Source organism: Mytilus trossulus, chromosome 9, assembly GCF_036588685.1.
Source record: "Mytilus trossulus isolate FHL-02 chromosome 9, PNRI_Mtr1.1.1.hap1, whole genome shotgun sequence".
Taxonomy (NCBI): Eukaryota; Metazoa; Mollusca; class Bivalvia; order Mytilida; family Mytilidae; genus Mytilus; species Mytilus trossulus.
This window is the reverse complement of record NC_086381.1, coordinates 43,346,195-43,373,162: the sequence shown is the minus strand read 5'-3', so window position 1 is coordinate 43,373,162 and position 26,968 is coordinate 43,346,195. Positions and strand designations below refer to the sequence as shown.

The following is a 26,968-nucleotide window of genomic DNA, read 5'->3' as shown; positions in this document are numbered from 1 at the left end:
ATAACAATAATGGATGAAGGAAAACTTGCATGTTGTAGATATTTAATTTCGTGGTTTTGCCAAGGTCCTCATACAAGCCTTTAGATAATTTGTCATTCGTTGAACATTTAATTTCGTGGTTCACCACTACCATTGAAATCCACGAAAATTGGTATCCAACGAATAATGATGAATCCACAGTATATCTGATTATTTTACAAATATACCATATACAACCTACAAAAAACACACATTCAAAACTATTGAATGTCTATATTTTCTCCAACCTTCTTAATTTTGAAGACACAGAATCTAATGTGCCATTAAATTTACCCACTACTCATCATTTGACACACAGATTGCAGGTTCAAAGGGCTGAGGCAAAATAATTATTTGTATCCTACAAGTTAAAGCTATTGTATAGAACAGTTCTGTTTTGTTTCACTAATTCTAGTCTGAACATTGTTAATGGCACTGTGACATCTCTTTGTGAACCCTCTTCCTGTATTCAATAATCTGAAAAATAAAGTCATCATATAATTATAAAACTATCAATAAATTAAACATAATTACTTCTTATATAGGGGACTCAACAAAAATTGGTTTCAAACTAATAGACCACTTTCAAGTTCATCTGTCACCAGAAAAAACTTGTCAATTATGCGCGCCTTTTTGACGTCAACTGCAAGATAGAGGGGATCACCTGTATCCCTGCACTATTAAGGTTCATCAAGCATCTTAGTGGTCGTCATTGTGCAGGATAAACTAGAAATAATGTTTTGAAAGTACTTAATCACAATACCCCAATGACAGCAGTGCTGATCGTCAATTATGAAAATTTAATTTGCTGAATAATTCTTACCAAAAAGCATTATAATTTTTCTAACCTGACTCGCTCAACATTGAAATGAAAGTGACAATGCCCCTAAACTCACGAATGATGTTCACTAAAACCAGAGTTTTTGACGGAAATGCATTAAACTAGAAAGTTGTCTATTATAATGAATCCATAGTATTTCAAATCATCTATTAGCAAACTTTGCATTTTTTTCAGAATAATTTCAATTACTTTGGCTTATTTTTAGTATACTTTATATATAGTTTGCCAGCTTTCTTTCATCTTCATGTAAGTCGGAATTATTGAAAACAAGGATAATGATGTTGATTATTAAAGAAATAACAAAAATGTGTCCCAAGTACACGGATGCCCCACTCGCACTATCATTTTCTATGTTGAGTGGACTGTGAAATTGGGGTCAAAACTTTTATTTGGAATTAAAATTAGAAAGATCATATCATAGGGAACATGTGTACTAAGTGTCAAGTTGATTAGACTTCAACTTCTTCAAAAACTACCTTGATCAAAAACTTTAACCTGAAGTTGAACGGAGGCACAGACCAGAAAACATAATGCCCCTCTACTATCGTAGGTGGGGCATAAAAATAAGGTATGATTGCTAATATGACAACTACACACCAGAGACCAAATGAAATAGAAGCTAGCAACTAAAGGCCCTTCAATCCAAAATCTGATAAACCTTTTTTTCTTTATACCTTGTAAATGGTTTTCTGGTGCACGTCTGACTTTTCTGATCTCTATAGCTGTTAGTATAATACACATCCGTTGATGCTTTTTCATCATTAGCTTTCGGTTGACAAAATGAATTATTTGTGACCTCTGCCAGGTCAAGGTCATCCATAGTGACCTGCATGAAAGTGTTTTCAGTGCAATCAGCTGATGGAGTGGAAGTAGTAATCCAATCATTGGTATCCTCAAATACATCAGATGCCTGAAATAGAAGTCAAATAATAAATATTGGCAGGTTTGTCAATCTCAATAGCTGAACACCTAGAAAATGACAGATATTTTTTTCTCATGTGTTTTGATTTTTGCACTATAATCTAAAAAAAATAAGGTAAAATAATTTGCTTCGACTACATATCAATAAAACATGTATCACTCTTTAATGGGGTAATACTAATCCATCAAGCACAATGAATGCCAAGTGATGAGAAAAGCTATCTTGGCTCCATTTACCATGCAAGCTAAAAAAAGAGATATAAGCCTGAAACTACTTGAATTTAATTATCACTAAACTTTTAAGTCATAATTCAATGTTTTAATCTGGTCACTTTACACTGAAACATCTAATACTTCATGGTGTTAAAAATTCAATTATGAAATCTGAAGTTTATGGAGATAACTCATGTTTTTACTCTAAACATATGACTAAAATTGAGAATGGAAATGGGAAATATGTCCAAAGAGCAGATATAAGTCCAAGGCCATCAATCGTTCTTCAAGGCAGCTAGAACATCCTACATCAAGAGGTGTGTACAAGTTCAGTGAAAATGGACGTCTTAATAAACACCAAAACATATTAATATACATATATATGTAAACTTTTTTTAACAAACTATCAAATCTAAAGCTACCAACCTGACTATATTCTGATTCAGACAATGGCCTTCTTGTCAATCTCTTAGGCACGGGTGAACTGGAATAATCATCAGATATGCTAGCCACACCCCTTTTCCTTTGACGGGGAGGGGGAAGTGGTGAATTAGTTCGATCCTTTTGCAATTTTCTCCTTTTAGGTGACATACAGCTTATAATATCAGGAAATGTTTTTTTAAAGGGAGATAATCCATCAGGTAAACATGGAGATTCTGGACATGTTGTTGTATCCTCAGTGACTGGTTGTAATTTAGCTTTCATCTACAAAGAAAAAGATCGATTTTTACAAGTTTTATAAATATGAGGTTTTTATTGTTAAAAATTCTAAAAGATAATACTGTGACAAACATATCTACAAAGAACATAGAAAGGATATCAGAAATTACGATAGATATTGGACACACCATAGACCATACCTACCACTAACACCATACTGCAAACAGCATATTTTATACAGAATCAAATTTCTTGAGATAACATTTTTAAGTCTTTCATCGACAAATTTTCTAAATAATCCTTTTACATCTGGATCATGTATTGTCCATTTTTTTTCCTTAGAACTTTTCTATACATGACTTTTTTTTCAAGTATGTTAAGTTTATTATCAACAAATATAGACTCTTGATAATACACATGTACTATAATCTGTACTCTTAACTTATTGTAAACTAAAATTTTGTAACTATATATGTTTATACTATAAGTTTGAAAATGAAAAATAATTTATTTTTCTAAATTATGTGTCAGAATAAAAATAATTCATCTTGAAACAATAAACAATTAATTTCAAGAACATTGACTACTTGTATACATGTAAACAGCACAATGAGGTCATGTTCAATTTTTTATAATGTATAATAATGATAATTTTACTAAGTTACAGAAAGATTAAAAGGCTGTGTTCTTATTTTTGTGATAAGGTAATTGAAAAAATAGAATTTTGTACTATAAACAACTGATTTTTCGTAGGATATTTGTTGAGATATAAAAAAAAAATAATAAATGTTTATTTTACTATAGTGTCACATATTGATTGACAATATTTACAAATCACAGTATTCAATAAAACAATCAATACTCAGTCATAAATTTGACTTATGAGACACTTAACACATGTTATATACATATCAATATAGTTTAGATAAAAATGAATTGTTGTGGATTTTTTATTTATTTTGTTTTGAAAACTGTACATACCTATACAAGCCTATAAAAAATGTATTCTATTCAATACTTAATTTTGAGTTTCGCCTATACTTGTGAAAACCACTAAGAATTAATTTAAGTAACAAGCCTTTCAAGATGTTTAAACCAGAAGTATACTCTAGCTGCAATTTCCTCAAAGAATGTAAGAAATAGGGGTAGAGAGGCAATATAAATAAATGCACAGCCTTGGTCTATGTGCATATTAAACAAAGGACACAAATGGATTCATGACAAAATTGTATTTTGGTGATGGTGATGTGTTTGAAGTTCTTACTTTACTGAACGATTTTGCTTCTAACAATTATATCTATCATGAACTTTGCCCAACAGAGAACTATATTTGGTAAAAATTTACATAAATTTACCAAATTAATGAAAATTGTTAAAAATTGACTATAAAGGGCAATAACTCCTTAAGGGGTCAATTGACCATTTAGGTCATGTTGACTTATTTGTAGATCTTACTTTGCTGAACATTATTGCTGTTTACAGTTTATCGCTATCTATAATAGTATTCAAGATAACCAAAAACGGCAAAATTTCTTTAAAAATTACCAATTGGAGGGCAGCAACCCAACAACCAGTGGTCCAATTCATCTGAAAAATTCAGGGCAGATAGATATTGACTTGATTAACAATTTAACTTCTTGTCAGATTTGCTCTAGATACTTTGGTTTCATAGTTATAAGCAAAAAACTGCATTTTACACCCATGTTCTATTTTTAGCCGTGGCGGCCATCTTGGTTGAATGGCCAGGTCATCGGACACATTTTTCAAACTAGATACCCCAAAGATGATTGTGGCCTAGTAGTTTCAGTGGAGATTTTGTAAAAGATTACTTAGATTTATGAAAAATGGTTAAAGATTGACTATAAAGGGCAATAACTCCTAAAGGGGTCAATTGACCATTTTGGTCATGTTGACTTATTTGTAGATCTTACTTTGCTGAAAATTATTGCTGTTTACAATTTATCTCTATCTATAATAATATTCAAGATAATAACCAAAAACAGCAAAATTTCCTCAAAATTACCAATTCAGGGGCAGCAACCCAACAACCGATTGACCGATTCAGCTGAAAATTTCAGGGCAGATAGATCTTGACCTGATAAACATTTTTATCCCATGTTAGATTTCCTCAAAATGCTTTGGTTTTTGAGTTATAAGTCAAAAACTGCATTTTACCCCTATGTTCTATTTTTAGCTGTGGCGGCCATCTTGGTTGGTTGACCAGGTCACGCCACACATTTTTTAAACTAGATACCCCAAAGATGATTGTGGCCAAGTTTGGATTAATTTGGCCCAGTAGTTTCAGAGGAGAAGATTTTTGTAAAAGATTACTTTAATTAACGAAAAATGGTTAAAAATTGACTATAAAGGGCAATACCTCCTAAACGTGTCAACTGACCATTTTGGTCATGTTGACTTATTTGTAGATATTACTTTGCTGAACATTATTGCTGTTTACAGTTTATCTCTATCTATAATAATATTCAAGATAATAACCAAAAACAGCAAAATTTCCTCAAAATTACCAATTCAGGGGCAGCAACCCAACAACCGATTGACCGATTCATCTGAAAATTTCAGGGCAGATGGATCTTGACCTGATAAACATTTTTATCCCCATGTCAGATTTCCTCAAAATGCTTTGGTTTTTGAGTTATAAGCCAAAAACTGCATTTTACCCCTTTGTTCTATTTTTAGCGGTGGCGGCCATCTTGGTTGGTTGACCAGGTCACGCCACACATTTTTTAAACTAGATACCCCAAAGATGATTGTGGCCAAGTTTGGATTAATTTTGCCAAGTAGTTTCAGAGGAGAAGATTTTTGTAAAAGATTACTTTAATTAACGAAAAATGGTTAAAAATTGACTATAAAGGGCAATAACTCCTAAACGGGTCAACTGACCATTTTGGTCATGTTGACTTATTTGTAGATCTTACTTTGCTGAACATTATTGCTGTTTACAGTTTATCTCTAACTATAATAATATTCAAGATAATAACCAAAAACAGCAAAATTTCTTCAAATTTACCAATTCAGGGGCAGCAACCCAACAACCGATTGACCGATTCATCTGAAAATTTCAGGGCAGATAGATCTTGACCTGATAAACATTTTTACCCCATGTCAGATTTCCTCAAATGCTTTGGTTTTTGAGTTATAAGTCAAAAACTGCATTTTACCCCTATGTTCTATTTTTAGCTGTGGCGGCCATCTTGGTTGGTTGACCAGGTCACGCCACACATTTTTTAAACTAGATACCCCAAAGATGATTGTGGCCAAGTTTGGATTAATTTGGCCAAGTAGTTTCAGAGGAGAAGATTTTTGTAAAAGATTACTTTAATTAACGAAAAATGGTTAAAAATTGACTATAAAGGGCAATACCTCCTAAACGTGTCAACTGACCATTTTGGTCATGGTGACTTATTTGTAGATATTACTTTGCTGAACATTATTGCTGTTTACAGTTTATCTCTATCTATAATAATATTCAAGATATTAACCAAAAACAGCAAAATTTCCTCAAAATTACCAATTCAGGGGCAGCAACCCAACAACCGATTGACCGATTCATCTGAAAATTTCAGGGCAGATGGATCTTGACCTGATAAACATTTTTATCCCCATGTCAGATTTCCTCAAAATGCTTTGGTTTTTGAGTTATAAGCCAAAAACTGCATTTTACCCCTTTGTTCTATTTTTAGCGGTGGCGGCCATCTTGGTTGGTTGACCAGGTCACGCCACACATTTTTTAAACTAGATACCCCAAAGATGATTGTGGCCAAGTTTGGATTAATTTGGCCCAGTAGTTTCAGAGGAGAAGATTTTTGTAAAAGATTACTTTAATTAACGAAAAATGGTTAAAAATTGACTATAAAGGGCAATAACTCCTAAACGGGTCAACTGACCATTTTGGTCATGTTGACTTATTTGTAGATCTTACTTTGCTGAACATTATTGCTGTTTACAGTTTATCTCTAACTATAATAATATTCAAGATAATAACCAAAAACAGCAAAATTTCTTCAAATTTACCAATTCAGGGGCAGCAACCCAACAACCGATTGACCGATTCATCTGAAAATTTCAGGGCAGATAGATCTTGACCTGATAAACATTTTTACCCCATGTCAGATTTCCTCAAAATGCTTTGGTTTTTGAGTTATAAGTCAAAAACTGCATTTTACCCCTATGTTCTATTTTTAGCTGTGGCGGCCATCTTGGTTGGTTGACCAGGTCACGCCACACATTTTTTAAACTAGATACCCCAAAGATGATTGTGGCCAAGTTTGGATTAATTTGGCCCAGTAGTTTCAGAGGAGAAGATTTTTGTAAAAGATTACTTTAATTAACGAAAAATGGTTAAAAATTGACTATAAAGGGCAATACCTCCTAAACGTGTCAACTGACCATTTTGGTCATGGTGACTTATTTGTAGATATTACTTTGCTGAACATTATTGCTGTTTACAGTTTATCTCTATCTATAATAATATTCAAGATAATAACCAAAAACAGCAAAATTTCCTCAAAATTACCAATTCAGGGGCAGCAACCCAACAACCGATTGACCGATTCATCTGAAAATTTCAGGGCAGATGGATCTTGACCTGATAAACATTTTTATCCCCATGTCAGATTTCCTCAAAATGCTTTGGTTTTTGAGTTATAAGCCAAAAACTGCATTTTACCCCTTTGTTCTATTTTTAGCGGTGGCGGCCATCCTGGTTGGTTGACCAGGTCACGCCACACATTTTTTAAACTAGATACCCCAAAGATGATTGTGGCCAAGTTTGGATTAATTTTGCCAAGTAGTTTCAGAGGAGAAGATTTTTGTAAAAGATTACTTTAATTAACGAAAAATGGTTAAAAATTGACTATAAAGGGCAATAACTCCTAAACGGGTCAACTGACCATTTTGGTCATGTTGACTTATTTGTAGATCTTACTTTGCTGAACATTATTGCTGTTTACAGTTTATCTCTAACTATAATAATATTCAAGATAATAACCAAAAACAGCAAAATTTCTTCAAATTTACCAATTCAGGGGCAGCAACCCAACAACCGATTGACCGATTCATCAAAAAATTCAGGGCAGATAGATCTTGACCTGATAAACATTTTTACCCCATGTCAGATTTGCTCTAAATGCTTTGGTTTTTGAGTTATAAGCCAAAAACTGCATTTTACCCCTATGTTCTATTTTTAGCCGTGGCGGCCATCTTGGTTGGTTGACCAGGTCACGCCACACATTTTTTAAACTAGATACCCTAATGATGATTGTGGCCAAGTGTGGTTTGATTTGGCCCGGTAGTTTCAGAGGAGAAGATTTTTGTAAAAGTTAACGACGACAGACGACGGACGCAAAGCGAAGGGCCAAGTGAGCTCAAAAATTAACTCAGAGTTTCCAAAACATTTAGTAAAAATTTTAAATGCACAAATCAAACAATCACAACTGATGTATTTAAGACGTTCTATAGTTAACCTTTTTTTCCTCCATCTTTTCCTGTTTTTTCTGTCTCCAAAGTGACTTGCCCCTCATTGGTAGTTTATTGCTGCTAGGTTTTCTCAGAGTAGATCTGTCTTTACACAACTTTCTACAAAACATAAAATGTTATCAATAATGTCATACTCTGTATTTCAATAATATTTAGATAATATAACTTTTCTAACAATACCAATGAATTGTTTCATTCTGCATGGTCTTCTATTTGTGTCATTTTGGTCTTTTGTGGATAGTTGTCTCATTGGCAATCATACCACATCTTCTTTTTTATATTCTATACTATTAAACGAGAAGACCTCATTTTGTGTGTCGCTTCTCTTACTCCCACAATAAATTGATCCTCATGCCTCTGTGTCCTATAGGAACAATGCATAGTTGCATTTGTCATCTATTCTTATGATCAATCAGTTTTGGTTGTTTTGGAAGAAAACAGAAGACTCTCTATATATTATAGCAGTGATCGCCATGGAGAAGAAACTTGGAATTGATATAGCTAATAGCAAATACTCTTTATTTATAATATCATGAATATGAATCGTAGAGGGGGATAGACCTTTATCAGGACTACGGGATTGGGTGTTTTTAAGCTGGTGATTTTAGAATTTATCCTCTCAGGATCCAGGAACTCTTTTTCGAATTTGGGATGTCAGTATTTAAATTTCTTTAAATTTGGGACCTAAGGATTTCAGGCATGTTTTTATGCCCGGGATATCAGGATGGGGACCCCTCTGACCCCCCTCATAGTATACAGAAATGCAAAAATAATGGAATCTCGCAGAAAAAAACCCTGGACTTCGGAATAGAGAGTGGGCTTAAAAACTAATGTCCTGTCTCCAAGAACCTGTGACTTCTTTTGATACCGTTTCTGAAATTCTCCAGACAACAGTGGCGGATCCAGAAATTTTCATTAAGGGGGGGGGGGGGGCACAGACTGCTTAAGAGGGGTCCTGCTCCAGTCATGCATCATTGATTCCCTATATATTCATAAGCCCCCTGAAAAAAATCTTAATCTGCATAAAATCTTTTTCAAATATTCATCCTTGAACACTTTACAAAGTTTCAACCAAGCTCTAAATGACAGTGATTTTGCGGGTATGTTCTAGTATTCTTTAATGCAAATGTATGATGATAAATATAATTGTTGTCCTTTTTAACCTTGATAACAAAATTTTGCATGGAAGTCTTTAATTTGTTTTTTTTTACTTGAAAGATTGTTAACAAGAATTATTATTCTGTTGTTGTTGTTATATCGATGTGTCTGTATTCTAAGTTATTATATTCATGTTATTGATTCATTCATTTACCATTTTAATGATTTAAAAGTGAATAATTCTGATTTGATTTGCATATAAGGGAATACGTTGATATGACTGATCGAGAGGACTTCTGGTAGTTGATCGTGACGTTGGTTTTTTTTTTCTCCGATAGACGATGTGACCAAACTTCTTTTCGTAACCATTTAAAAAAAGATGGCAGTAATTATAACACTGACGTTATCAAAATTTATTTTCACTGCATGTTAATCATTAAATTAAATAATAAACACAAATCATTCGTTTGAATGATATGAGTTTTTGCAGTTCATTTTTTTTATCAGATAGCAAATTTCATTGAGTTCATATTTTTGCATTAACCATCAAATATATTCATGCGCTGGGCCTATCAATTTACATGTGATAGAGGTAACAAGTTTGGAAAAATATATTCCCCATCTCAAATTTTAAAGAATTATACAATTAATTGGACCAAGGGGATTCAATTAACTAATGTGAGGCAAATTGTTTTTGTCACTGAAGCTGACGACTTATTTATTTGCATTGGTTATAGGACAAACCGGCAAGTACATTATATATAACCATTTATTTTGTACACATTGTAGTTTTATGGATGCCAGTCATTTTAACCTACTTGATAGCCGACTCCAGAGTTTCCACCCATTGCTGGACATTTTCTGGGTCATGTGACAACAACAGTAAACTCTCATCTTTACATGCAATCTGAAATACAGAAAATTATCGCTATTTTTTGCATTTTTCCTTTAATCTTTTTTTGTGATAATTTTCATATCATGCTTCTCGCTTGAGATGGAAAAATTATCGCTAGAAACTTAGGAGGCCATGTGGCGTTGCTAACGAAATTGACATTGTAATTGACAACATCGTCATAGGTAAAATAGCGATAAACAGATTATCATTGGTCATCTCAACTTGATTGCTTTTCTCACTTTCGCTGTCCCAGCTCAAGCGAGAAAATCAATCTCGTTGAGATAATCAACGATAATCTATAAAAATCTGTCAAATCTACAACATAAACTGATGGGTCAGTGAAAATATAAGACATTCAATTTATAAAGTTTCATTATTTCAAGGTTTCCTGCATACAATAAGAAAAGGAATGCCTAATAAAAAATATCTTTTTAACTTTTAAACATAGAGTTGCTAAAACAGTCCTGAATTTTTTTTTGGTGTACAATTATCTTTTAAAGAAGTTTGTATTAGTTATACTCACAGAAAACATGCCTCCAGTTTCTGTCAGACTAGTATTGCCATTCTTACTCTGTCCAAACATTCTCTCTACTTGGCAGTGTTTTAATGGTAGTACACAACAACAAGAGTAGGTATTGTTACCACTGTCTAAAAACTTAGCCTTCCCATAAAGCATCATGTCAGAAAACAGGAAGAACATCCTGTCATGTGACTTCCCACCTTTCCTTGAAACCTGTCAACAATTGTACAAAGAAATATTTTTAGTCATGTGATGCTCTGCAAATTTCAGACATCTTAAACTATAACAGGACTTTATAATGTTTATATATACACAGTTATTATTTTTTGTTAGTTTTTAGTTTAATGGCTGAAAACAGTATATGAGGGTGTCTATCCAGACAGATTGTTGGAACTTAAATCATATGAAACATTCCAAAGGGTCAGATTCAGTGAAATTCTACTAATAAAATTGAAAAAGGAAATGGTGAATATGTCAGAGCGACAACCACCCGACCATAGAGCAGACAACAGCCGAAGGCAACCAATGGGTCTTCAATGTAGCGAGAATTCCCGCACCCGTAGGTGTCCTTCAGCTGGCCCCTAAAAATATGCATCATAGTACAGTGATAATTGACGTCATACTAAACTCCGAATTATACACAAGAAAGTTCTTTAGTTATTTATTTCATTAAACCAAACATACTTGAAAATTATATTGTGAATAGTCTCCAATCCAAATCTATTAGCATATATTTGATAATAATTCATTGAATATTCTAATTCTAGAATGGTTGAATAAGCTGGGCTCACACTACTTTAGTGTCATGGGTAGAAGTTTGTGACTAGGAAAAGCAAAATAAAGATGAAAAGAAAATTGTTTGCCCTAGTTTTAAAGCATGAGTGTTGTTTGAATGAAACACCTGACTATGAATGTATCAGTCTACAGAATGAAAATAGAGTGATAAATGTTAAACAGAAGACCTACTGTGGATTCATCAATATTCATGGATTTCTATGGAACAGGTGAAACAAGAATTCAAATACTCAATTAAAAAGATCTGTTAGCTTTGAATAGTGCTTGGCAAAGCACTGAAATCAAATATCAACAAAGTTTTCCTCAATCCACAAAAAATAATTGAAACAGCAGTATTTAATGAAATGAAGCAAAAAACATCTATGTAAGACTTGTTTTGACACCTAAGTTATTTACCTTTTTCAGTACTCCCTCCCTAAGAAACTCTCTGCCTGGAGCCAGAATTTTTGGTGCTGAGCTGTCAAAACACTTTTGGATACTCAACATTTTCTGGAAGTTCTCATGTTGTTTTATATGTTCATTTATATGACTGGCTATTTCTCCCACCTGCTGGGCAGATTCTAGAAAATAGTTTCAAGACACATAAAACATACATCTCATTACTTCAAAGAATAATTCTGTACATTAATCCCAAATTCCTAACCACATTCTTTTTATTGGCACTCACACCACATCTTCCTATATCTATTTTTAGAATGTATACACATTTTTTTTTATGTAAGGCACATATAATCTTGTGTAAAGCACATGAAACATATAATGGTCTCTTATAGGCATAAGTTAAGAAATAATAATGATAATGATAATATGAAGTTAACTTTAGCATGTTTAGTAATTGTTTTCCTATTGTAAAATATTTATAACAAACCAAACATTTTTCCAAAGCCAGTGTTGAATATTTATTTTTGTGCAAAAAAAAAAAAATCTGTTTTCTATACCTAGATTTTTAGATTAATATATATATTTAAAGCAGTATCATAAATAATTTGTCATGTTCGTTTGAATACTGGACATGACATAAGAAATTGAAAAATGAATTACTTTTTCAATTGAATTTAAAGAACAAAATTAACAATTGTTTTTATCTTTGTCAATCTGTTTACAATATCTCAGCTCTATGGCTAGTTTATGAGCACTAATTCATGTAATTCTTATTTGAGGTAGATGCTTTCTAGTTTCAAAATTCTTCAAACCATTCAGGTAATTCTGTTTGAATGTGTTTTTGAATGGTTTGTGAATCACTAATATGTTATATTGCTGGAATTCTCCTTAAAGTTAGCTATCATGTTTTTACCTTTTATCTGTATATAATCATGATGTTCTTCTGTTGTACACTGTAATAAGTCTTCTAGTAAAAGTCTATATCTGAGGGATGAAAATAATAGAATTACATTAGAGGTTCATATCAGGAAATAATAGACTTCATACTTCTTTAATTATTTGTATGGATGGTGGTCCACATCCCTATTGTGAAGGTATAAGGCAGATGGGTTTATATTTTAAAAGAAGAGTTGCTCATCTAGTTTTTCATGATAACTTGTCATTTGAGATAACTTTCATAATGTTGAGTTGAAGGATTAGATATGGTTAATTTCTTGTTTCTGCCATTCTCCCTTTACATACTTTAGTCTATGGTTGATATAATTTCTTCCATTCTAAAACTGGTATTGCCTGCATTTTCTATTTGTTCATAGTTTCCTCAATATGCAGTTGCATTTATTATCTATATTATTTTGAGATGTTTGTTTACATAATGTACTAATTAATGATTTCGATTTTAATTTGCAGGTAAGGGACTGTTTTCATTGAGTTTAGTTCGCACTGTTGGGTGCTGTTTCCTTTCATAGGAGACATTGTTTCTAGTATAGAGAATAACATTTCAGTTCATAGTGGATATTGTTTCTTCCTTGCTTGCTTTGCTTATTTAGTTTTTGCATGATACAATTTCTTGCATGCTAGATTTACAAACATTTAAAAAAAAAATCTTTTTACTTAAAATTCATTGTTCAACACAGTTGTTTATTTTTTTGCGGCTGTGAGCTTAGAATGCTTAGTGGCTGGCTCAAATGTGTTTTCAAATTTGTTTGTCTTTATTGTATTAATGGCTAATGGCCTGTGCATTATTTGGTTACTTACAAAGGAGTAGGTTCAGTAAGACCCCTTTTTGACCCCAAAATATAGCAGTTTTACAAAATTGTGAAATTGTAATCTTTTAGCTATTTATTGGAAAGTAGAATGCTGCTGCTACATAAATATAGGCAGTTTTTGACAATACAGTGCAAATATATCGGCTACTAGCATCACTAAGTTATGCTAAATTACTGAAATTTTAACAATTTTGGCATTTTAGTTAAATTTTATACAATTTCCGTCTTAAATGAAAGTGGCCGCATTTGTGTTCATTCATAATATTGAAATGTTAGTTGTATTTGATGATAATACATAACATATATAAAGGTTGAAAATGAACACAGCTGCAGCCACTTTCATTTTGACAAAAAAACATCTGAAAAGTGACGTTAACGTGTTTTGCATATTTCATAGATTTTTCATATTTAAGCTTCAACCAGAGCGTTTTTAATGTCAGACACAATCAGTTAAAATCTTTCACATAAACTTATTGGATCAATTGAAATAGACACTTAAGTGTTAAAAAAGTGTCCAAACTCTTTCGTTAGATGAACTTGAAATTTTAGGCAAAAATCAGCCCTAACCGGACCTACTCCTTTTCATGTGACTGTGAGATCAATTATTTATCCTGTTCTTTGAAATATTTGTTTCTATGTCTAATTATATATTGTGCTGTAATAATCTTAAATACCTCTCATTTCGTTTGTAAAAACACTGGTAATTTAACCATACCTTGGTATTCTCTGTACAGGAGTAATCAGTAAAGCATTAAGTTTCAGACCGTTTAAATCTGAACGTTCTTCTTGAGTCTGGATAAAATCTTTGAATTCTGTGCTTTTCTGTAACCATTCCTGTTTAAATTATTCATCAGTTATAACATGTATAAAGGAATGAACATGATACAAAATAAGTTTTCCTTCTTTATGAGATGGATGTTAAACTTTTAAATTATATCAGTAGTATTTCATTTAAAAAAAACTTTACCCTAAAACTGTAGCAAGATGAAATTTAATTCTTTTTAGAGTTTCTGTAAGTTTTATACATAAGGCTTCCATATAAAAATAAGGAGATGTATGATCTCCAATGAGACAACTATCTACTTTTAAAAAGTTCAAATAAAATGAATTTAGGCAATTAATAGGCAACCGTACAACATTTAACCATGAGAAAAAACAGTGTATAGGTACCTACTTTTCCCCTCTCTTCCTTTCAATAATGAGTATGCCTAATATATTGATAATGATAATGTTCTGAGAATTTACCTGCAAGGCTGCTAAAGCAGTTTCATGATTGTTAGCATATGATGAGTATAACTTTAGAAATGGTCCCAGATAGTGAAAGGCCTGGCCTATAGTGGTTTGTTCCATATACTCCTGAAGTGTCTTGTTCACCTCACATATCTGTTCTATATTACCAAAGATCTTATTGTGGATGCTGTCTGGGATTAAACAGTTAAACCTCAGTGGGAAATCAAAATACTGAAATGTAAAAAAAAACATTTGTTGAAATTCAATATATAATATATATTGAAAAGAGACACAGACAAGCAGAAAATTCAAATACCTTGTTTTAACAATGGACAATTCAAATAGTTTAAAAAAAATGTCTCTTGGCACTCACTTCTCTCCTTTTATCTTTATCAGTTAGGGTAAAAACAAAGCTACACGGGCATTCATATCATGAAAATCAGTTCAGATTCAGCACATTAAACACTTTTAATTCTATAAAATCATAATGGTAGACAAAATCATCACAGACAAAAGCAAAGCAATATGCTGAATAATATTCTTGTCATATAAATCTACAAGTTGAAAAAGTAATTAGACACCATGAAAATTTAATGGTTAAAAAGAAGCTAATGGGCAGTTGAGTATCAGTATTTGTCCTTAAGTTTTAATTAAAATGCCACAATCAGATGGATTTAAAACATTTTGCTTTATGTCCCAATAAAATACAATACAATTTCAACATGTACTCTTCACATGCAAGTAGGTAGAATACATGTACATGTAAGAAGGTAATTTTAATATAGGATCTGACCTGTACAACCAAAAGAGACATAAAAAGGATAACCAATATACATTTATAAATAACCTACTAAAACTATTGAAGCTTCCTGAACTTTTGAAATCTCAACATAAGTAAGTCACAATAATGTCACCATTAAAATCCCCACATTAACTGTAGACATTTACCTTGTTCACTAACTCTAGATGATTCAGATAAGTTTTTTCTGTTTCAAACAATTCTCTTATCACTTTCTTTCTTCTTTTCTCTCTTTTTTCTTCTGTGACTGTATCAATCTGTTCCTTGTTCTGTTGGGCTATCTCATTCAACACTGTTACAAAATTATTAAAGTAGAGAACTATGAAAGTAATAATTGTTTTTCATTTTCCATTCAAGGGCCTTTTATCATGTTTATATATAGCTTGTGTGGTATGGGTTTGCTCATTGTTGAAGGCAGAACTGTGACCTATATATGCTTACTTCTTTATCATTTGGTCTCTGGAGGAGAGTTGTCTCATTGACAATCTTAATATTTTTAAAAAGTCCATTCCACAACATCTCAACAGTTTGTACTACCAATGACAATGCACCTCAATCAATCAGCATTATCATAATAGAATCACTATATATATAAACAAGATCTATAATTTTTTTTTAAATGACAATGAAATGACAAAAAACATGTTGAATTTTAATAATGTTAAGAGTCCAATAAATTCTGCTTCCTGATATGCCAGGTGCACATGTACATGCTCTTGTCACTGTAATATGCAATTTCTGGTCATATAACAGGTAACAGTCTCTAGTGATGAGTTTCATTTGTGTACGTGTAAGTCAACCACTTTTAGATTCATGATCAATTGCAAGTGCATTTAAAAACGATGTAGATTTTTTTGGCCAAAAATGTATGTTTGTTTATTGTACCCCTACCTTCTCTAAAGTTTTTTGGGTAATAATTGATTAAGCACTGTTAAAGTCACTTTAACAATGTTGAATAAAGAATGACCCTTTAGTTACAATGTTGCTCCCATAGACCATGTAGACTCAATGTAAAAAAAAAATCCCTATTAATATTTTTTAGCATGTGACAGTAAACACACATACTTTTTTGTTTGGCCTTATCATGTTTATCATTGTTTATAGGAGGGGGGGAAATAGATTTTTTTTCTAAATTTCATAGAAACAGTTTACCTTTGAATCTACTCCTTGTTGTCAACATTTTTCAGATCCCAGTCATCTCCAGTTACCTACAAAGTGAAAAACGAAAAGTCCAATTAAATATTCTCTGATTCAGGATGATTTCTGACTATAAATGATCAGGAAGTTAGTTTTTCTTGCTTTAACAGTTTTACATATATAAGGGATCTCCATGGATGAAAATTGAACGATGAGGAACTTTCACCATCACAAATTGTGTCTATGTCGTACAGTGTAGCGTGATCGAAAGTATTTCATCCCTCCATGTAAGGAATGGTGAACAGACTGACATATTGCTTATTTAAATTATTTCATTAGGCCCAAAAAATATATATGTCTGTTTCCTTTCCCTAATAAAAAAGACAATGATTTTGGATAATAAATTGAGACTTCTAACAAATCTCACGACAAGAAATTAATGATGAATAAAGTCAGATTTTAACCAACTTCAGATTAAGATAACCGAAAACAAACGTTTGAGGCCTGACTGTAATTTATTAAGTCTACTAAAGTAAAGAGCATAAATTAATCATTCCATCCTGCACCGCTCTTGGTGGGAAATGGAAATGGTACTTCTGTTGATCCAGTAATGATATAACTGTACTCTATGAAAAATAATTTGTTTTAGGCTCAGATAGAGCCAGAGGGTGTAAGAAGACAGTATTGGGTATAATGTCAGTTCAAAATTAAAATAATTTGTATCAGGTGGTTTGCGAAGGATTCTGGAACATCATTTACATGTCTTATGCTCGATATTTTTCTTCTTTTCAAATATATTTGCATTTTAATTCGATATAGTTGTGACATATGCATAGAAAAGTTAACTGATAATTGGTTAAATTTACGTACAAAACAAAATCTTTGACAGGTGTTTGAATTTTCCGCCCCTTGTCAACCGGAACTGCTTGGCCGCTTAATCTTTAAACAAAAATAATAATTAAATTTTTCTAATAAACTTAAATTTGAAATATATTTTTTTTTATCTAAATTATAAACAACTGATCTGAAAAATCAATCATACTTTTTATCCAACAAAAATAATAAATAGTTTTTTGGGTTTGAGATTTTCTAAGTAAAAGTCGAAGACGGGAAAACTATATTTTCCGGAAAGAAAAATATCATGGCTTGGTAGAAAACCATCAATATAACAGTTTAAATGTACACATTTTTACTTGTTAATCAAAAGAACTACACAAAAAAATTATCTACATAATAATCGATTCTGTTTGATGTGTCACATCTATAGCAAAAAAAAGTTGCTTTGCTATTTTGGCACATTTTATTGTCCAATAATTTATGATTTCTACTGATTTGCATTCTTTTCATTTAACTTTGTCCTGGGCATTTTACATTTTTGTTACCATCACAAATTAATGTAAAGAAAGACGATCATTGAAAAGGTTATATATGCATTTACAGGGACACATCCAGGATTTTGCATGCTTTGTGTTATAAGAAATGGGGGAGGGGTCTGGGTACCATTAAAGTCCCCAGCAGCTCTGTGGCCCTAGTTATGGGACTCAAGGTATCCGGTCTGTTCATTCCAGACTTTCGTATGATACATTTGCTCAGGTTAACCAAACAGCCTATCCAACCGGGGTCCATTGGTCCTATTTCTTATGTAATTGACAATTGTGAAAACTTTAATAGTGTATGGCAAAAGATGCTTCGGTCCTACTAAAATGCGCCCGGGAGCGCCCGGGTGAAGAAAAAGCGCCCGGGGAAAAGAAAAAGCGCCCGGAGAAGAAAATATAGGGCCCGGGGAACAGAAAAAGCGCCCGGGAGTAGAAAATAATAATATTTCATAACAATATTTTTTTTCCTTAAAAATAACTAATCATTGCTTGTTTTGTCCTAAGTAATAAAAATGGGGATATGTACGATGCTACATCTAAAGTGTTGTTGTACTTTTACATTTTACATTTCAAAATTGTATATAAGTTAGTAAATAAATATAAATAAGAGTATATAGAAGAATCATGATTGCCGGTTATTAAAAATAATCGGTGCTTGATGTCTATTATTTTCGAAACTGCATGTTGAAACATGTCTTTTGATGTCTTACATGTTATAAATCTGCCGCATAAACTGTGATCCATTAATATTATTATCAGTCTTTCGAAATAGTATTCATACAATATTGTTAAAATTGAAATATTCATACTTGTTTTTGTGCTTTATTACAAATGTCATGAATGTCTATTATCTGAATTTGCAAATTACTTGTCTAAAATTTGAAAAAAAATCAATGTCCATAATTTAACAAAGTTGTCTCATGCCAATAAAATATCTAAATATTTTCCACGGGCGCTTTTTTCTGTTCCCCGGGCGCTATATTTTCTTCTCCGGGCGCTTTTTATTTTCCCCGGGCGCTTTTTCTTCACCTGTGCGCTCCCGGGCGCATTTTAGTAGGACCCAGATGCATTATTATAATAGTACAATCATAATAATAGTTATCTAAATGTTGAACAGGGTAGACACCATAAATTACCTTTGGAACAAAGAAATGCAGGGCTTTCGCTTGAAATTGAAGTAGAAAGTTTAAAATTAAAATAAAAGGCGGCTGTAACATGCGTTGGGCGAAGCTGGACGCCTACCAAGCTGTAAGCCTGGAACCTTACGTCAGGGGTTCTATGGGCCACTCAATAAATATTAATAAAATAAAAAACCCTGGCCTAATATCGAAATAAAAAAAGAACTAAATTACAGAAATGGCTTAAATTTTACAACTATTTAGTTTATGTTAAGCTTATTTGAAAACAATAATAAAAAATATAGGTCACCGATGAGTTGAAGAAGATATTTCCATTATTTAATGCCAAAAATGGCATTTTTTTTGCACCAAAGGGAGATAATTTGAAGCTTTTTCAATGGTAAAAATATTTTAAAAGTCATCAGGGGCCAAACTAAATCGATGTTTTATTTTTTGCCAAAATTTTTGTACCTGCGAGCCTCCTTAATTTAAACATTTGTCAATCTATATTATATATTTTTAATTGTAATGATTGTCATGTGTCTTGGTAACAATCCAATATTTGGATTTTACACTAATAAAATGATTTGATTTGATTTGATTAGCAATCATATTTAGCTACATAACTTATTATATAAGTCAACTTATTATATAAGTTATATAATTTACAATGAACAAACTGTTAATATGAAGCACCTTAACCCCATCTTGGTAATAATTGATACTATTGATAATTAAGAGATGGCAACATGAGAGTTGCCTCCCATTGTAAGCAATTGACAATTAATAGTGTTTGACGAAAGGTTTCTTTCTTATAATGATGCAATCTTATACATTTATACTAATCATGGTTTCAATATGCTACAAAGAACAAAGTGTCAATATCAAATGAATATGAAGCACCTGAACCCAAATGAAGTTGCCAAAACAGGAAAGAAAAAGGACAAAAAGAAACAACTTTTGTAATCACGATCTTGTCTAGTGTTGAATAGTTCAATAAATGTAGGTTACCTTTATCACTAACAATACCATTCTTCCTGTTAACACATAAGAAAATTCATGCGCAAAGGCTTGTCATGGACGATAAATGGCTGACCCGTGTTAAGAGAGAGCCATATCTCTTGCACATTAAAGACACCCTTGTAGATTTCGAAAAAGAGTAGGCTAATGCCCCTACAAGGCAGCAATCGCACCTGCAAAGTGGAAAGGGATTAATATAAGTTACAAAACTTGTTTCCCAATCCCCTATAAATAAATATGTTTAAACTAATAAAAACAACGACTCCTATAATAAATATTTCCACTCATATCTGATGAATACTAAAATTTATGTTAAAAGAGATGATTTTTCATTTCCTATCGTTAACTATCCATTTTTAGATGGTGACATTGGTGACATTCCCTTGTTACAATCTTACAGATTTATATATCTCAACATGTATGATTTGCTTGTGTATGTAAAATGTTTTAGATTTTAACGAGAGAAATTTATGTATTACTGAAAAATTATTACACCAGGGTTTTCGATATCACAAATTAGTCAAAACATTTACTAAATTTTATCATTGGTATAAGGACATCATTTGTAAATATAGCTCAACATGCAGACTTCTTATACGTTCAGGTATTTCACATCCAATTTTTTATGGAAATATTCTTTATAAACCACAAAGGTGTCAGTATTCACCTCAGAAACTAACAAAACCTTTGAATAGACTTATTAAGAAGGGATATAGTTACGAAACTGTTGTCAAGTCATTAAAGATTGCATATTTTGGCGTTAATATTGATTCACTTATAGGGTCTTTGCATCGGAACTAAACACATTTATTCAAAAACCAGTTGTTGGCATGACACGGGTTATGTTCGTCTCATATATGTTATGATGGTATGATACTAAACCCCTAACAGGAAGGATTGTGCCTGATGTTCATATGATGAAATAACCCGAATAATTCAGTCATTATATTCGGCTGATCTACGAAGGCTACATTAACATCTGAACGTGTTCCTCAATTAAGACCGTCAACCGGAAAATTCACACCACTTTGCAATATTGGAATTTTGATTTAAATTGGCAGCTAAAGAAGGAGAAGTTCCGGATGGTAATTGATGTTAAATGATGTAAACTGATGTTAATTGATGTTAATTGATGTTAACTAATTATTATGGGATTTGTGTTAATTGAACTCACGTGCTCGGTAAGACAATTACAAGACAGTTGGGCAGACTCATTATCCTGATCGCTGCTGATTGGCTCTCTCTCTCAAAGAGCAGGCGACGCGTCCAATGATCATAAGGAGTTCAAGCCCTAGTGTGGGAGAAAATCCGACACGGAAAGGGCGTGAATTATTCGAGTTAATGATGAAATCATAATCTTTCAGTCAGTTTAATTAAAGTCTGGAGGTGTCATGTCAGTTAACTGCTAGTAGCTATAGTCTGTTGTTATTTATGTATTATTGTCATTTTGTTTATTTTCTTTGGTTACATCTTCTGACATCAGACTTGGACTTCTCTTGGACTGAATTTTAATGTGCGTATTGTTATGCCTTTAATTTTCTACATTGGCTAGAGGTAAAGGGGGAGGGTTGAGATCTCACAAACATGTTTAACCCCGCTGTTGCGCCTGTCCCAAGTCAGGAGCCTCTGGCCTTTGTTAGTCTTGTATTATTTTAATTTTAGTTTCTTGTGTACAATTTGGAAATTAGTATGGCGTTCATTATCACTGAACTAGTATTTGTTTAGGGGCCAGCTGAAGGATGCCTCTGGGTTCAGGAATTTCTCGCTACATTGAAGACCTGTTGGTGACCTTCTGCTGTTGTTTTTTTCTACGGTCAGGATGTTGTCTCTTTGACACATTCCCCATTTCCATTCAGAATTTTATGATTTTGTTATTTCCTCAAGTTAGATTTTATTGGACTTTTTTCTGTGTATTATAAAGGGCATAATGCTATGGAGAAGAACTAAAACAGTTTCTGTTGCAATTAATTTGAAGTTTAATCTTAGTTTGACTGGACTAAAAGGCTGCAATAAATATGGATCATTTTCATAAATATACACTCCCGTAAACACAGGGAAGAATCTTTCACTACACATTGGAACCAGTGTCCCAAATAAGACATGCCTGTTAAATATACACTAGGAGAACATGGCTTGCTTACAAATGCAAGGAACAAAATTCCCAAATATTACTAAACATATCTGCAAATGAATTTGGGGGATGAATGTACAACAAGCCCGCATTTGCAGGGGAATTTGATTTTTTTTCTTTAAACATGATAAACTCTAGTACACACCTACATAATCATGGGAAGCAATCACAACTGGCATTGTAAGGGGTTTCACAGTTTTATCATTATGTTAAGAGTTATCACACAAAAACACTCCTGCCATGGCAGGGGAATTTGATTTCTCTTTAGGAATGGTAAATTCATTATAGTACACACATGAATAATCAGGGGATGCAATCACACCTGGTATTGCAGGGGGTTTTGCAATATTATCATCATGTTTGAAGTTATCACACAAAAAAGCACTTACTGGTACATTTGCAGGGAATATGAATTCTCTTAACCAATGGTTAAATCATTATAGTAGCACTGAAGTTGAATAATATTTATGATACAGATAATCCTTTAATGAATGTTGAACAAACAAGTCTTTCAAGCCTCTGCTTTTGGGAAAGCTTTTCTTGAAAACATGCAAGACTTTTATAACATAAACATGATAAAAGAACTTTATTTTATAACTAGTTCTTTAATGTAATGCATCATAAATTTTTCACCGCTAACTAGCGGTGTGAGTCCAAAGTCTTTGACTTCATCAGAATAACTTATTGATTTGGTTTCGGCATAATCATGTGGCCATGACACATCGTATTTCACCTGATCCTCAACACCCTTGCTTCACCCGAAACTGCCTTACGTTTTTGTTTGTCATTGATGTTCAGAGGAAATATCTCCAACTTTGGAAACTGATGAAAACTCGTTTTGCATATATATAAAAAAAAAAGGTAAAATGAAATCCTTATCCTTTAAATAAGGTGGAGGCTTCCTAGTTCTCTTATTTTCCAAAGGATGTCTAAAAAAATCAAAAACATAATAAAATGTTGAAGAACATGCTCTCTGCTTAAACAACATGCTGAATTAAAATCTGAATGAAGTAACTAGGGGGGGGGGGGTGAATCTAGTACCCCTTATTATTATGTTTATGCAATACTTGAAGACTTTCAACCTGAAATCAACAGTTGATAAAGCAGGCTTTTAATGTGTACACTCTAGGGTAATGTTGGTTCATTTGCATGCTTTAGGGTTGAGTGTTGCTTTCATTTCGTTGAACTAGTGTAAATTATACGGGGCCAGCTGAACATTTCCTCCAGGTGCCAGATTTTCTTACTTTTTCTGCTCTTCAGACTTTGGTCTCTTTGACACATCCTTCTTTCTATTCTATTACTCCCTTCTAATAACTGATATTGACAACAGATGTATATTAAAACTCTGATACAGGTAGAGGATCATTCTCAGTATATTTGAAAATCATTTAAGGTGGTACCCAACACTTTCACTAAAATTAATTTGGCTCGTTTAATTTTCATAAAATATTGACAATGTATTTACTTTGACCCTTTAACAAAAATATAAAAATTTCAAAAATTTTGAACCAACTGTTTTGACAGAAAAATTACACTGGTTATATAGCAGTTTGACAAACACCAATTTTGAACATTGAGAAGCTTAACATTCCCTTGACAACACAATATAATTAAAATGTTTAGCTGACTTTACAGAGTTATCTCCCTGTAGTGTTAGGTACCACCTTAAAACTCTGATACAGGTAGAGGATAATTCACAGTGACAGTATATTTGAAAATCATTGATATGAAATTGATTTGGTCAAGGTTCAATTTTCATGGTAAGGTTATTCCATTTTTCTCTTTGTAACTATATATTTCAGTACAAAGATGTTTTAATCAGAGCAGCTAGTATTATTATTTTTAAGGAGAATTATAATTTATTCTTGTATGATAATGATATGTATTTCAGATTAAATGGGCTGAAAATGAAAGAACTGGTGTTTAAAGAGTTGTGCAAGATGTAACCATGAGGGTGTTAAAGAGTATTTACTACGACTCGCTGGGGATTGATGGTAAGTAAGAGCTTATTATAACAACTGTAGAAATGTTTTTATAAATGTTTAGAACTAGTTAATCCAACTGTTCCACTTCTTTTAAGCAAACCTTTAATTATTTTGCAATAAATCCGAACTGTAATAGGTGTATTATTACCTGCAAAAGTTGATAACAAACTAATTGTTATTGTGTAACTGTTTGTGTTGAATCTTTATTTTGTACAAACAATGGGTGGAACACTCAAAAGCTAAATAAACTCATCATAAATACCAGGATTAAAATATTATATTTACGCCAGACGGGCATTTCATCTATAAAAGACTCATCAGTGACGCTCCAATCAAAAAATGTTTTAAAGGCCAAATAAAGTACGAAGTTGAAGAGCATTGAGGACCAAAAATTCCATAAAGTTTTGCCCAACTTTTAACTTTACCTTCAAATAGGCTATAATCACTTATTTGGAAGGGATATAGTTATAATGCTGTTGTCAGGTCATTAAAGAAGGCATTTTAATGCCCCTGCCATAACAGAGGTGCATTAAGTTTTACCCGTGTCTATCTGTACGTAAGTCCTTAAGTTGGTTTCTAGATTTAGGAAGATATGATATGATTGCCAATGAGACAACTCTCCATCCAAGTTATAATTATGTTCTCTTACTTAGTTTGCCTCAACCAAATGTAATGAAATTTATACACAATGTTAATTACCACAAAACACAGATCAAGTTTAAATTTTGGTGGTGTCAAGTTAACAGTTCTAGAGTTATGCCCCTTTACAAATGGAAAAACTGCTAAATAATTTAGATATATACATGTACTTGTTTCAAGATTTGCAGACCTTTCAAGAGTCATCTGAAAATACTGTAAATATTCCACACTTTTGTAAATTTATCTTTTCATATCTCTTGTATGTATTACATGTGATCTTATGAGATGTGTACACAATATTTGGATCCTAGGTGTTTATAGAATATTATTAAATCTGTCAGATATGAGTACTAAATTTTTTGGAATTTGTCTTGCATATATATTGGCATGCAAACTACTCACATTTAGTGAAAAAAGCAAAAACTGTGCAAGTAGCCTCATTTTGATATCTTGTAATTAATATTTAGATGTGAACAACAGCTAAAATATAAAAAAGAAGATGTGGTATGATTGCCAATGAGACAACTGTCCACAAGAGACCCAAAATGACACAGACATTAACAACTATAGGTCACCATACGGCCTTCAACAATGAGCAAAGCCTATATCGCTTAGTCAGCTATAAAAGGCCCTGATAAGACAATGTAAAACAATTCAAATGAGATAATTAACAGCCTTATTTATATAAAAAAATGAAACCCAAGAAGATAATTAGCAACCATATGTATTATACTGGGGGATGTTAATGCTTTTAAAAAATCTTTTTGGGTAAAGTTGTTGCTCAGATATACAGATTGACAAAATACTAAGCATGAATTGCAAGTTAAATACTTTATTGATGACATCAAAGTGATATCACATTACACAAGTAACCTTTCTGTACTTAAATGCCTCAATTTATCTTAACTGTTTCATTTATTGCTAACTTTAAGCTTAATTTAAAAGGCTTTTTTACATCATTTGTTCTTTGATTGAGAGTTTTCTTATCAGTAATCATACCACATCTCTGCATTTTTATATTGAATATTTTTTTATTTTTTTTATTTTCTGTAAAATTATATTTGAAAATTTTAGGGCAAAATAGGCGTCATGCCTCCTCCTTTTAAGCTCACCTGACCTGAAAGGTCAAGTGAGCTTTTCTCATCACTTGGCGTCCGTCGTCCGTCGTCCGTCGTCCGTAAACTTTTACAAAAATCTTCTCCTCTGAAACTACTGGGCCAAATTTTACCAAACTTGGCCACAATCATCCTTGGGGTATCTAGTTTAAAAAATGTGTCCGGTGACCTGGCCATCCAACCAAGATGGCCGCCATGGCTAAAAATAGAACACAGGGGTAAAATGTATATTTTGGCTTATATCTTTGAAACCAAAACATTTAGAGCAAATCTGACATGGGGTATAATTGTTAATCAGGTCAAGATCTATCTGCCCTAGAATTTTCAGATGAATCGGACAACTCGTTGTTAGGTTGCTGCCCCTGAATTGGTTATTTTAAGGAAATTTTGCAGTTTTTGGTTATTATCTTGAATACTATTATAGATAGAGATAAACTGTAAACAGCAATAATGTTCAGCAAAGTAAAACCTACTAATAAGTCAACATGACCAAAATTGTCAGTCAACCCCTTAAGGAGTTATTGCCCTTTATAGTCAATTTTTAAAAAAATTTCGTCAGTTTTTGTAACTTGTACAAAAATCTTCTTCTCTGAAACTACATGGCCAAATTAAACCAAACTTGCCGATAATTATCATTGCGGTATATAGTTTGAAAAATGTGTCCAATGACACCGCCTACCAAACAAAATGGCCGACATGGCTAAAATTAGAACATAGTGGTAAAATGCAGTTTTTGATTTATATCTTTAAAACTAAGACATTTAGGGCAAATCTTTCAAGATTTAAATGTCCATCAGAATAAGATCTATCCCCT

The 26,968-nt window shown here is 32.5% G+C and overlaps 2 protein-coding genes across 2 annotated transcripts in view; one reads left to right on the top strand and one right to left on the bottom strand.

Annotated features, from left to right (window-relative positions):
• Positions 1-16: 16 nt before the first annotated feature.
• On the bottom strand, positions 17-17,710 carry LOC134682952 (rho guanine nucleotide exchange factor 39-like). Its single transcript, XM_063541895.1, has 13 exons — positions 17,641-17,710; positions 16,786-16,841; positions 15,783-15,925; positions 14,850-15,065; positions 14,320-14,438; positions 12,752-12,822; positions 11,854-12,017; positions 10,666-10,875; positions 10,066-10,154; positions 8,137-8,248; positions 2,420-2,698; positions 1,534-1,769; positions 17-495 (listed from the first exon to the last, which is right to left on the bottom strand). The coding sequence occupies exons 2-13, from the start codon at positions 16,811-16,813 to the stop codon at positions 393-395; spliced, it is 1,770 nt and encodes a 589-aa protein (XP_063397965.1). The 5' UTR covers positions 16,814-16,841; positions 17,641-17,710; the 3' UTR covers positions 17-392.
• Positions 17,711-17,856: 146 nt separating this feature from the next.
• LOC134682962 (LIM domain only protein 3-like) overlaps positions 17,857-26,968 on the top strand; it is a 102,986-nt gene continuing 93,874 nt past the window's right edge. Inside the window, exons 1-2 of the mRNA XM_063541912.1 lie at positions 17,857-17,949; positions 24,307-24,409. Of these exons, the coding sequence (XP_063397982.1) occupies positions 24,364-24,409 (46 nt within the window). The 5' untranslated portion in view covers positions 17,857-17,949; positions 24,307-24,363. The remainder of the gene's footprint in view (positions 17,950-24,306; positions 24,410-26,968) is intronic.